Here is a 13,877-nt window from a genome sequence, read left to right as displayed (position 1 = left end):
ACATTTCTCCAGAGGTCATGCCTCCAGCTTTTTTGTGCTACGGTACTCATCGACTTTGAGAAATCCTCTCACAAGCTCACATTAAGGTTTGCTTTACAGGTGACATGGTTCCAGTTCACATCGCATTCACCCACAAAGACTCCCAAAAATATTCAAGTATGCAGATATTCTTTTGGGTCTTCTTCTCTTACCCTTCCCCCTGCCAAGACTTCTGGGCCAAAATCTCCAATGTTTATCTGAGAAAATCAAGCTTTTGCTACCTCTTTTCCATTCCCTCAGCTATGACAGCTGGCAAAAGAAAGTTTATTCTGCACTGGAGCACCTGTTTGCTCTGCAGCAGTTATTTAAGAAGAGTTTGCCTGTATGCTGAATGTAACCATTTCCCCTGCAACAGACCTGCTTGCCCTTCTAAAATAACTGTAACTCAAAAAACATATTCAAGTGGCATACACATTGACTATTTGACAGGTGTCTGTGGTATGTATGGAGCCTGTATGTGGTGGGTACTGGAAGGACAAGGAGCCGTTATTTCACCATGGGCTTTCATTCTGACATTTCTAGATCCCTACCTGTTTGAGTCTGTGGGCACCTTTAGAATGATAACACAAGAGTAAGGGGCACAGCTATAAAATGAGGGGATGGGGGTGAGGGAGAAGCCGAAAGAAAGAAAGAAAGGGAAGTCACTGTGTGTGCGCGCGCGCGCATTAGGTGCTGACAAGTCGCTTTCGACTTATGGCGACTGTATAAATTAACGTCCTCCCAAATGTCTTATTTTCAACAGCCTTGCTAAGGTCTTGCGAGGGCTGCGGCTTCAGACAATTCTTTTAAAAGTCATTCCTTTAAAAAAAAAAAGTCTTCCTGAAAGATTGGATAATGATTTAGCACAAGCAAGCTCCAGAAAACAGAAACTGGCCCCGGTACACGGTCTTATATGCAACTAAGAAGCCATGAGCATGGCCTTGTTCAAAATGGCCGTCACCGTACATGGAGCCTCTTGCCTCCAAACTGGCTGGCCCAAAGGCACCACTGCTAGCACGTGGGGGGCTATGGACCCCCAAGCACGTCACAGGGCCGAGAGGGGCCAGCATCATCTATTGAAAGGTTGGTTTTTCTCCGCTCCTCGCTGCTTCCCATCTCATTAACCATTTCCAGAGAGCCCATATTGAGGCCTCAAGCAACAGAGGCAGCCTGGGCAGATTTCAATGCTGGGATTTAAAAAAAAAAATGAAAGAAAAGAAAAAAAAGAGCAGCCTTCAAAATTACTTTCCACTGCACTGGGGATAGTTTTAAATTTAGATCATTTTCTCATTTTGCACCGGTAATCTCTAAAGCTTCAAACGACAGACAATTCCATTCTGCATGTATATTAAGGGCAAGTTTCCATTTCCAGCTGAAGTTAATAACCTTGTCCGTTCTCTAGGCAGGTGGAGTGTTAGTATTTCCAATGAGGGAGGTGCGGGCAGGCAAATTCGCATCAGTCATGTCCGTAAAAGGTGAGAAATATTCTGAAAGAGCGAAAAGCCGAATCCTGTTAAACCAGCCATTTTCCAAAGCATTTTTTAATATTTAAATCACCCTCCTGAGTCCTGGGTGGGCAATCAGATCTGTCCACACTGGAGGGTAAATGCCTAACTTGTCAAGGTAAAAAATTGTCCTTGGGTCAGCTTGCAAGCAACCACGCAGCTAGTCACAGCCAGAAGGACTTTTCCAAGGGTGGAAAAAGCACATGGGTGAAATGGCAGCGTGGCCCCTCCTTTCCTGGAAAACCGAAAGGTGCAGGTGTGGCTCTCCCTCCAAGAGGAAGCAGCAATAATGTGCCAAGGTCTTTCGATCCTGCGCTCTGCACTTCTGATGAACAGGAGTCACATAAGTACACCCATCCAGCCGGAAACACAGGAGACCTTTGCCATTCGCTGGAGACCTGCTCCTCAGAAGACCGAGAATGGCTAATCCCGGGAGCGCTGCTACCCACTAGTAGCAAAACAAGTTTCTCTAGGAAATGTAATAATATAATGATCATGATGGGTAAGAGGCAGAATATTAGAGAATTCCAGGGTTCAGCAATTTGTTTCTTTCCGAGAAACTAAATTCATGGATTACATAGTCCCATCAGTTCCTGTCAGCATGGCCAATTGGCCATGCTGGCAGGGGCTGATGGGAATTGTAGTCCATGAACATCTGGAGAGCCACAGGTTGCAGACCCCTGGGCTAGAGGCTGAGCCCGTTTTATGATCTGTCAACAAATAAGTGAAATCACAAGCAGTGGATCTGTAAATGTGAAGGGTCTTATTCTCCTACTGAGGCACTACGGAGCCCTCCTTTATTTTATTTATTTATTTATTTATTTATTTATTTATTTATTTATTTATTTATTGGATTTATAGGCCGCCTCACCCCCAAAGGGCTCGAGGTGGCTCACAGTACAACTGTTTCCAATAACAGCATATAAAATACATAAATAAAACTTAACCCCATTAAAACAAATTTCCAACAGCAGCAGTTTCTTAAAATTTAAATGACAAAGTTAAGAGCAAGCAAAATTTAAAGACAGGCGCCTGATCGAAAGGCCGGGAGGGGAGAGGCAGGGCCCAAGATGGAATCAAGGCCCTGCCAAGATGGAAAACTGGCAGCCTCAGTGGGGGGCGGTAGATCCACAGCCGGCCTCACCAAAGGCCCGGTGGAACAGTTCAGTCTTACAGGTCCCCTGGCGGAACTCACCAAGTTGTCCCGCAGGGCCCGGACAGCCGGAGGTAGAGCTGCTCCACCAGGCAGGGGCCAGAAATAAAGCGCCCCGGCCCGGATCGCAGGCCAGCCGCATCGCCTGCAGAGTTTCAGGGTTTCTGAAGCAGTTTCGCCTACCGCCGGTAACGCAGTGGTCTATGTGGGACATAAGGGGTGATGCGTCCGCGCGAGGGTATGAGGGCCCCCATCCCGCATAAGGCCTTTAAAGGTCAATAATACCAGCATCTTGAAAACTATCCGAACTCCACTGTGCCAGTGCAGGCGCGCACAGCATGGGATGGCATGATCTTAAAATAACTACCTCACCCGCCAAAAGTTTAGCTACGCCGATTCTGTACCCAGCTTCAATTTCTCGGATCAGCCGCGAAGGGAAGGCCCGCTGTGAGGGGCGAAGTTAAGCAGTAATCCAGCCCTTGAGGTGACTGGGTCGCATGGATCACAGTGGCCAGGTCGGACTGGGAGAGATAGGGAGCCAAAATTGGCCTGTCGAAGATGAAAACCGCGAACCTTGTAACATGGGCCACCTGGCCCCTCCATCGCGATAGTGTGAAGAGTCCAGGCAGACTCCTCCAGGCTGGCGGCAGCCAGGGACCGCTTAGGGCCAACGTGACCCTTCCAAAATAACAGGCAGCTGAAAATCCCTTGGTCTCTCCCCCTGGCCCAGCCAAAGGACCTCCGCCTTCGCTGGATTAGTGCTTTAACCTGGTCTTGCCTCAACCAATCCAGCTAAACTGACTCCAGATAATGCTGTAGAGCTGCAGCGGCAGAGGTCATCTATCATCCATCAGCAGAATGAGCTGGGTGTCATCCGCGATATTGCTGACAAAACTACCAGCCCAAAACTCCGCACCAGCTGAGCAAGTGTGGGTCGTGATGTAGATGTTAAATAAGAGCGAGGGAAAGCAAGGTCTCGATAATCTTCAGCGGCGCGAAGTAAGCGGGGTCCTATGGGAGGCCTTATCCCCGCACCAAACCTGCTGACCCCGACCCTGGAGAAACGAGGCAATCCACTGAAGGACAATGCCCCGTATCCCAGAGGCAGCCAGGCGGTGGATCAAAAGGTCATGATCGACCATATCAAACGCTGTTGTGAGATCGAGTAACACTAGCAGCGCCGATCCGCCTCGGTCTAGCTGCATGTGGAGTATATCTGTGATGGCGACGAGGATAGTCTCCGTCCCATGCGCAGCAAGGAAGCCGGACTGGAAGGGATCGAGTACCGATGCGTTCTCCAGGAAACCCTGAAGCTGCTCCAACACCACTCTCTCAATTACCTTCCCCAGAAATGAAAGATTCGAGGCAGGACAGTAATTGGCCAGATCACTAGGATCTAAAGATGGTCTTTTCAGGAGTGGGCGGGCCACTGCCTCCTTCAACCCACCCGGAAACACTCCTTGCTCAAGGGAGCCGTTGACTATATTCAACAGGTGGGGTCGTAACTCCTCCCGGCAAGCTCTTATCAGCCAGCAGGGGCACGGATCCAGAGGGCAGGTAGTAGGTCTAACAGCAGCCAGGACCCCTGCCCGAAGTCAACACTCAGTGACTACACAAAGCAGGGAAACCGGTCCCAACTTGACCTGAAGTCGGGCTTAAGCGAGCCTCTCGGAGTTCCCTTACTGTATCAAGTGTGGCTGGAAGGTCCCGGCAGAGTGACGTGACTTTATCCGCAAAAAAGCTCTGAAATGCCTCACAGCCAATGACCAATTAAGAATGTGTGGAGCCCTCCATCAATGAGGTGAGGGACCGAACAATCCGAAATAGTTGTGCTGGGCGGGAGCTAGCAGATGCGAGAGAGGATGAGAAATAAGCACTCTTCGCCCTCTTCGTCGCCAACTCATAGGCCTTCATAAACGTCCTGTAAGTTGTTCGCGCCACTTCGCCATGAGACTTCCTCCACACTCGCTCTAGCCGTCTGAGTTCCTGCTTCATTTGGCGTAACTCCCCAGTATACCAAGGAGCCTGCTGCGACCGGGGGCACAGAGGTCACTGGGGAGCAATCACCTCGATGGCATCGGAGCGTCTGGAGTTCCAGTCCTCCACCTGCTCATTGAGGGTGCCCGGGAGCTCAAGACCCCGCTCACCAGAGAAGCCTCCGCCACTCAGTTGCAAAAGTGGGGAATCAAACCCGGTTCTCCAGATTAGAATCTTAACCACTACACCACACTGGCTCTCATGGGGCACATGAAAGGCACGAGAAAGAGCCCCAGCCGCTGAAAGAATATTGCTGCTTCAAAGGGTCGGCACAGCTAAATGCTTTTTGGGCCGCTGGTTAAAAGAGATCCTGAAGTTTAGTGTTTCATTATGCTGGACCCACGGACCTTCGCTCTTCACAGAACTTAAGGCAAAATTCTGCTAATTTCCTTCAGGCCAAATTTCGTGATCAAGATTTAGGAACAGACGTCACGGGGAGAATGGGGGAGGGCGCAGGCAGCAGATGAGACCGACACCTCGCCTCGCCTCGCCTGTGTCTGGCCACTGGGGTGTTCATAAGGATGTTCCTTCTTACCTATCCTTGAGCTGCCACGCAAATCGGCAGCATCAGTGCTGGCCACGCACAGAAATCTGCCCTGGGTTCACCTTTCCAACAATGCAATTTGACAGACTGGGAATGGCCCACTGGCGCGCCACTCTTCAACCAGGTCAGAACTGCCTCCAACCAATGTCGGTATTGGGGTGTTGTAGGGTTTCCAGAGGATCTGATTCTACCATCAGATCCTCTGAAGAGGCCAGCCCCAGATGCAGGCGAAACATCAGGAGAAAATGCTACCGGAACACAGCCATACAGCCCCGAAACCCCACAACACCCCAGTGATTCTGGCCATGAAAGCCTTCGACAATATTATCAAAATATACGTAGTGGTTTTAATTCGCCATTGCAACACAGATTTCCAGGTCACACCAGCCAATCTACATGAGCAGGTACTAAACAAGCTGTTCTGGTAAAAACTACTAAGACAGAATGCTGTTGTGTTTTGGCCCGACTCATTTCTTCCAGCCTGAAAAGTGGGGGGCGGGGGGAGGGGGGGGGAGGGAGGGAGATCCTTTAATAGCAAACCATTCCGTATCTCAGGTTGTGAACCACAAGAAGGCTTCCCAAGAAAGGTTCACCCCCCAATTCCACTCTTGTTAGGCAAGGTGGGAAGGTTCGGAACCCACAAAAGAGAGAAAAGGGAACCAGTGGTCCAAACAAATGGGATGGCCTCTGCCACTCTGCTGGCTAACCCCCCCCCCCACACACACACACACACAACAAATGAGGCTTAAAGAAACTTCCTGGAGCAACTCCACAATTACAGAGCAACCCCCCTCCCCCGGCCAGGCCTCTTGGTTTTTGCTCTTCAGGTGGCAGCTGGAGACAATTTCATGTAGTGGGATGTTGTGGGTTTTTCGGGTTGTATGGCTGTGTGCCCAGTGATATTTTCTCCTGCCTGCATCAGATGCAGGCAAAACGTCAGGAGAAAGAACCACTGAACACACGGCCTAGTGATTTCAGCTGTGAAACCCTTGACAATACAATTTCATTTAGGACTGCATTTGACTAAAGTAGTCCTAAACTGGGGTTTTTTAAAAACTATCTATTAGATTTTATGTATTTTATTTACATTGTGAGCCACCTTAAGCTCTGTACGGAAGAAAGGCGGTTGACCAAAATTTTCTACATAAATAAATAAATAAATATTGTCCCAATGCCAGCCTCAATACAGCCCCTCCCCCAGAGTCCTTTTGGGAATTTCCAGCGCTCCTACGCCTCTTCTTCATCCATTACTCGGAGTCTGCCGCACTGGGCCTACCTGGCTCCATCCGGGTGTAGCTCGTGGCAGTCCCGGGGTCGGCGTGGACTTCAGGCCCCGCTCCATCTGCTGCAGAAGCTCCCGGGCCTTATTGTTCAGGTGCTGCGTGAACTCCGGAGTCAGCTGTGGGCAGTGGCAGAAACACAGGGCATCACGTCTCCGTAGACAAGGTGGTGGACAGAGTGCTTTGCTCAGCACTTCCTAAGAAAAATGGCCCCTCCCCCCCTCCCCAGGGGCCTCAAGAATCCAATTATTCAGACTCCAACGGGAATAACAATAATCAAGGCCTGGTTCTGCATCGCCACCTCCTCGAAGACACCTGTCCCTGAAGAGACAGACCGGCGGATTTCAAGGAAGCTCACTTGTTCTAATTAGAACCCTGTCCTAAAATATTTAGAAGCTCAGCTCCCAACCATGTTGGTACCTCGGCTCTTTCCGCGCCTTGGTCGCCTCTACGCTGACACTCCTCTCATGGTTGTGTATGCTTTGCCCAGAGGGGACCTCGGAGGCTGCTCAAATTTTCAGCAGGCGATTTTGCTCACTGGCTGCCAAGTGGAGGGAAGGGATGGAAACGGCCCTGTTATGGCACCCCTGAACAGCCAATGCCGACTCATCACAAGCAGACTACCGAGTCAGCACAGCGGGCCCAGAGTCACTGCAGTCAGTGTTCCAAGGCAGACAGGAAGATGTGCCAGCATATGCCAGCCCGCATGCCAATCCACAGCACACCAGAGAACTGCAGGGTATGTTTCTCTTCTTCATGCTGGAAGTACGGATGGCAGTAAATGCCCAGGCATGCCTGCGCTGCTACATAAAAGGGGTAGAAAGATCTGGAAACTAATAGATCAGCATTTGTTAGAGGAGGAGAACTATCTAACTAGGCTCTCACAATCATATTTTAATGCTGAATGGATGCAGGCAGAGAGTGATAGCTGGATTCAGATGGTTAAGAACTTGAGATACATCTGACTTGGAAGTATCAAACCAACTGATCTTTACACCTTTTTGGCAGAAAGCGGGGAAAATCCGGACAACCAGTTACACACGGAGAGCTCTTTTAGGGCAAAAAGCATTCCACAATCCACACCACATTCCTCCTACGACGTCTCTGGGAAGCAGACTGCTGTTCCAGATGGGCAGGACAGACCCCGAGGATGATCTGTAGGGCAAACTTTAATTTGAACCCAGGTCTGCGCTTGCTGGATCAGGTGACCTCCCCAACCAAATCCTCTTCTTTTGATGGGGAATTGTCACACATGACAGCAAACTAATTGCTACAAAAACTATTCACGTTTAAAGAAATCACGCAAACACATGAAGTTGGCTTCAACTGAATCCGACCCTCGGCCCACTGAGACCCGTCCTGCCTACTCAGACTGGCGGCTGCTCTTCGGGGCTTCCGGCAGAGGCCTTTCACCTGCTCCTTTCCAACTGGAGATGCCACGAATTGGACCTGGGACCTTCTGAGTGCCACACAGAGATTCTGCCACTGAGCCACAGCCACTCGGTCTGGGATGCCCAGGAATTAACACTCCCTAATGTTGGGGTCTATTGACATATTTGGAATGGCTAAAAGCTGTCTTGAAAAGCATTTCTTCCATTCCTTCCAAAAGAGGAAAGTATTCCACAGAGTTGCTTTCAGTGTTCAGAAGAACCTTCCCGTTTTCTACAGCAAAACCTGGAATTCCTTAATGGAGGAAAATATATATATATATTTTTTGCTGCAACCTTTTTTTAACCTCACCTTCCCAATTTTGCCTCGCCTCGCCATCCTCTGCAAACCCTGGGCGTGAGCAGGCACCCCCCCGCCCCGGCCATGCCGCGGTGTTTTCCAGCAGGCATGCTTCAGCAACTATATGATCCTACGCTTTAGGCTGGAGCAGTTCTACACAGAACTGTATTGTAATAGCTAAATTTCTTCAATAGGTACTTTTGTGGTGTGGTGACCCAGAAAGTCAATGCGATTTTGGACTATATCAATAGGAATATAGTGTCTAGATCAGTGGTGGTGAACCTATGGCATGCATGCCAGAGGTGGCACTCAGAGCCCTCTCTGTGAGCACGCGCACAGAGTTCATCATGTAGGGGGAGCAGAAAATCACCTCCCCCCCACACACATCTAGGTTGGCCTTGCTTCTGAGTAAACCCTCCTAGGGTCGTGATTCACCCATTCAAAGTGTTGCACGGTTGCTTCACCAAGCTTTCTCCCGAGTAACGCATGCCTTGGAGCAAACAGGTTTTTAAAAACGAAAACTTCAGTATTCAGGTTAAATTGCCATGTTGGCACTTTACGATAATTAAGTGGGTTTTGGCTTGCAATTTGGGCAAGTGGAATTCACTGCCTTGGAAAGTGGTGGAGTCTTTGGAAGTTTTTAAACAGAGGCTGGATGAGCACATGTTGAGAGTGCTTTGATTGTGCATTCTTGCATTGCAGGGGGTTGGACTTGATGGCCCTTGGGGTCTCTTCCAACTATGATTCCATGATTTTGTGAAGGAGAGGAAGAATCACAGAATCATAGAGTTGGAAGGGGCCATGCAGGCCTTCATCAGCCTAGAGCATCCCTGACAAATGTTCGTCCAGCCACTGCTTGAAGTCTGCCAGTGAGCGGGAGCTCACAACCCCCCCCCCCCGGCAGCCTGTCCCCCTGCTGAATTCCTCTCACTGTAAAAACATTCTTCCCAATGTTCCAGAGCCAGTACTAGGGCGCACTCTAGGCAACAACTGGCTTTGGGACAAAACCTGAGTTTTGCCCCCCCCCCTTGGCATAAGGGCTGCCAAGCACCTCCCCACCCACCATGACCAAACAATGATTTTTTTTGTACCAGCCTCACAAACACCTCCCACCTCCTTAGCAAAACATACATGGCTCTCTCCCCACCAACTCTTTTCCTAATTTCCTAATCACAACCACCCTATGAGGTAGGTTGTTAGCCTGAGAAACAACTCCAAGCCAGTGCAAGTGGGTATTAAGCATGTAAATCTCCTGCCACAAATCACCCCCCAGCAAAACATTTACCAAACAAATGCTCAAAGCATCATCTCTCACAAACATTCTCCAATCCACTCCCAAACAGTATCACTTCTCAATGGTGTTTAAACTAGGGAGCCTTAGATTCTTCTTTTAAATCTACCTTTTAAAGGGAGAATCTGGGGGTCCCTTGGTTAAAACAAAATTTCCCACTGGAAAGTGATGCTGTTTGGGGGTGGATTCTCCCTCCTCACCTGAAACAGCACAACCACTTTTGAGGGTTGGAGATTCAGGGATGAGTCAAATAGCAGATTCGGGTTGAATTCTGGGCAAATTTAGCACATTCGGACAAAATTGTCCGGTCTGACATTAAGGTCCTGCCCAAATATGAACAAATGCGAATACAAGCTGTATTTGGGTTTCCTTGGGGGGTATTTTGGTGTTTTTCTGCCTGCAGGGAGCGATTTTTTAAAGCTTTGGGGCGGCACCTAGATTTCAGGGCATCATCCAGAGATCAGCTCCAGATGATACCACTCCAAGTTTATGATGTTTGGTTCAGGGGCAGCAAGAGTATGGACGCCCAAAATGGAATGCCCCCATCCCCATTGCTTTTCAATGGGGAGATAACCTGAGATGGGGCTACCCATTTGAGGGACCATAACCTTTGGTCCCCCTGAAACATAACTTCACCAAACTCTGGGTGGCATCATAAGCAATAGTTAACAGATGATACTCTGAAATTTTGGTGTCACTAGCTTTAAAAATACATCCCTTCCAGGCACCTCCAAGAAATTTGCCCAAGATTCTTTGTTTTGCAGTGACTTTGCTCCATTGTAATCTAATGAGGAATTCCCCTGAGGCCGGCTGCACATTTTGAAGATAGAGGCTTCAGTACTTTCAAGGTGGCCTCCAAGAGGCCCTTGAGTAATAGTGCATCCAAAGTTTCGGTGAGCTTTGGTTTCCTGGAGTGGGGGAGGAGTTGAGAGGAGTTCTGAGAGAACCTGTAGCCCACAGGCTTTCATGTGCAGGAGTGGCTAAACAAATAAGCCTTTGGGGTGGCCCATAAAATCTGGAACCCCCCAGAAGCTAAAAGGTCTCCAAACCTGGATGCTATTACCAGTGAGGGCCCTCCTGGAGCCACCCTCCTGAAAGTCTGGTGCCTCTGATCTTCAAAAAATGTGCAGCCTGCCTACACACTCAGAAATTCCCCATTGGCTACAAATGGGAGCAAAAGTCAATACTGCAAAACAAAGAATCTTGGGCAAATTTCTTGGTGCCTTAGTGTTTGCCTGGGGAGATTTTTAAAGCTAGTGACATGCAAAAAATTCCTCTAGGGTATCATCTTGTTAACTATTCTTATGATGTTATTTCCCAAGTTTATGAAGTTATGTCTCAGGGGACTTCAAAATTATGGTCCCTCAAAATGGGTAGCCCCCATCTCAGGTTAGCTCCCCATTGAAAAACAATGGGGATGGGGCACCCCCCTTTGGGGTCCATAACTTTGGCTTTTCGCCCCTGGAACCAAACATCACCAGATTTGGGTGGTATCATGAGGACAGTCTCTGGATGTTACCCTGAAATGTTAGTGCCGCTTAGCCTTAAAAAAATACACTCCCCTGCAGAACCGGAACGCGGAAAAAACACTTCTTAAAAAAATTTAAAAAACACAACAAACGTAATTCTAGGAAATGTTGGTGTCCCCCCACGTGACTAAATGGGGGGCACCCGGGGACATAGGGTACCCCCTGTCCCTAGGCAGGAATGCCACTGCCAGTACGTCCCCAGTGCCCCCTCCATCCGGTCAGCCGGCCACTCAGTCAGAGGAGACAAAGCTGGCCCGGTGGGACCTTTTGGGGACAAATCCACACTGACTGACCTGGATCATCAAATTGTTTTACAGAAGCTCGCAGATTGACCCATTTAAAATCTGCTTCAACGCCTCCCCTGGGTCAGAGGTCCGGCTGACTGGCCTGTAGTTCCCTGCGCCATCCCTCTGCCGTCTTTTGAAGACACTGGGCCATCAGCAGTCTTGTGGCCTCACACCCTCCAAGAAGATGATCGACAAAGGCTCTGCCAGCTCTCTGGAGGGTTTCTGGAGCACTCCCGGGTGCAGGCCATCTGGCCCCGCCGGGGATCCATACCCACCCAGTGCAGCCAGGTGCCTCTCAACAACCTCTCTGCCCAGGTCAGCCTGCATGCCATGCCTGGCCTATTACCCCCTCCACCTGAGCCTCTCCCTTGTTCCTCCCTTCTAGGTGAAAGTGGCCTGAGGCAAACAGGCTCCTTTGAGCCCTTCTGGCTGAGCTCCCTCCTGTTCACCCGATCGCCGCCACTTTGGTGCCTGGCGCTCTCAATCATTGTAGCGTCAGGTGAGCTGACCCGTGAAAGCCTCTACCTCATTAAACAAAATCTTCGCTCATCTTCAAGGCTCTTCACAAGACAGTCCTTCACTCTTCCCACAGCACAGCCTTACATATCTTTTGAGAGACTGTAACTCAAAGTGCAAGCGGCTGCCAGAAGGAATAATGTTTCCTTTATGCGGAGACTCGGGGGGTAAGAGAAGTGCCCAGCCCAGCACATTTTTCCCCGCAGTGAAGACTCACCAGCCAAGCCAAATATTCTGCTGTGAAAGCTCAAAGGGGGAAGGTCATCGTCGGGCCCAAGGGCATCAGCAAAAGAGTCCCGAGTTCAGGAGTTCCGTGTTCTCAGCCACACCTTTCCCCAGAAAGCTCTTTTCATCTTAGCTTTTCAGCAGCTGGGATAAAATGTGCACCCTCTGCTGAATCTCCGATTCATGGGGGGGGGGGGGGGGGGGGGGGGCAGAATCCTGACCAATCCCAACCACCCAGAACCATCAACACTCCACGGTTTGCAGGATCACTGCCCCTGAACCCCCCGCACCTTCCACAGAGCAGCATTTTTCCAGCTGGGGGGTTGAACGTCAGTATCTTTGGGCTTCACAATGTCTCCAAAACACCTTCGTCGCAGGGGCGTCCAACTCTGGTGCCCCAGATGTTCATGGACTATGATTCCCATCAGCCCCATGGCCAATTGGCCATGATGGAAGGGACTGATGGGAATCGTAGTCCATGAACATCTGGGGCACCAGAGTTGGAGACCCCTTTCGCAGTTTCTAAATCACCATAGTGAATCGAACTGTCAGAGCTCAGTAAGCAACTGCTAGGCACTCACTCAGGGTGAGAGAATTTTCCATCCGTGTTTAGGCTCCCGCTCCCACACTGAGGACTCTGGGAAAATAAAGTAGTTCGGGGAGCCCCCAAGAGGTGAGCAAAAAATGAGGGCTATTCTGTCATCTTCTGCTGCTTGGCTTCTGAGATCTGACCAGATGAGGTTGCCCTGGGGTATTTGGGCTAGCCCTGGCTAGACATTGGAAGCAAAGCAGGACCAACCCTGGTTAGCATTTGGAGGAGAGGCTACCAAGGAAGTCCAGGGTTGCTACGCAGAGGCAGCCAGCGGCAAACCACCTCTGTTGGCGACTTGCCTTGACCCAGATGGACCAAGCTAGCCTAATCTGGTTGCATTTTTGGAGCTAAGCAGGGTCGGCCCTGCTTAGTATTTGGATGGGAAACCACCAAGGAAGTCCTGGGTTGCTACGGAGTGGCAGTCGATGGCAAACTACCTCCACTTGACAACCATAATTCCGCCACCCATTGGCTTGCTGTCCCCCAGACTCAAAGGGGGCGAGGGAGAGGGAGGGGTGCTTGCAGGCTGTGATCTGAACGCACCGGAGCCTGGCAGGGTGGCTGGCGTTGGCTCTGCATTGGGGGTGGGGGTGGGGGTGGTTCAAGCAATGCTGCACGGGAGGGCAGGGGGCATTTAAGGGATCTTTATGGGCGGAGGTTGAGCAAGTCCTGAGTAGCGGAGCGGGGGTGGGGGTCTTCTCGGGGCAAACTGTCTGCATCCAATGCAAATTCCAAGAAAGCCCCCAAAGCTTCGGGTTTGGGAAGATTTTAGGGGTGCAGATCGTGCAGGCCAGGTTTGGGGAGGGTGTCCTGCCCCGCAGGGGTGCTCACCTCCGTCCCCTCCCATTCCGGGAGATCTCCCGGCCCCACCTGGAGTCGGCTTCCAGATCGCGCACCCTTGTCAGGTAGGCCGAGCGGGGGCAGCCTCCCCCCGAGCCGAGCGCCCACTCACCCTGCCGGCAGAGTCAAAGTAGCCGGCGGCCAGGGACTTGTCGTAGTCGGCGTAAGGGTTGGGGAAGGCCCGCTGGGCCATGGCGAAGGCGCGTCCACACGTGCGCTGCAACCCGCGTGTCCGGAGCCTGGCTGCTGCTAAGAGCTTTCAAGGAACAGACGGGCCGGGCAATGTGGGGCGACAACCCCCCCTCCGCGCACGCGCAGATGCGTGCTTGGGC

The 13,877-nt window shown here is 50.7% G+C and overlaps 1 protein-coding gene across 1 annotated transcript in view; it reads right to left on the bottom strand.

Annotated features, from left to right (window-relative positions):
- LANCL1 (LanC like 1) overlaps nt 1-13,877 on the bottom strand; it is a 30,952-nt gene extending 17,075 nt beyond the window's left edge. Inside the window, exons 1-2 of the mRNA XM_048485364.1 lie at nt 13,658-13,877; nt 6,540-6,656 (exon numbers count right to left, since the gene is read on the bottom strand). Of these exons, the coding sequence (XP_048341321.1) occupies nt 6,540-6,656; nt 13,658-13,738 (198 nt within the window). The 5' untranslated portion in view covers nt 13,739-13,877. The remainder of the gene's footprint in view (nt 1-6,539; nt 6,657-13,657) is intronic.

Source organism: Sphaerodactylus townsendi, linkage group LG02 (genome assembly GCF_021028975.2).
Source record: "Sphaerodactylus townsendi isolate TG3544 linkage group LG02, MPM_Stown_v2.3, whole genome shotgun sequence".
NCBI classification, from domain to species: Eukaryota; Metazoa; Chordata; class Lepidosauria; order Squamata; family Sphaerodactylidae; genus Sphaerodactylus; species Sphaerodactylus townsendi.
The sequence above is the reverse complement of the archived record's forward strand: the minus strand, read 5'-3'. Positions and strand labels throughout refer to the sequence as shown.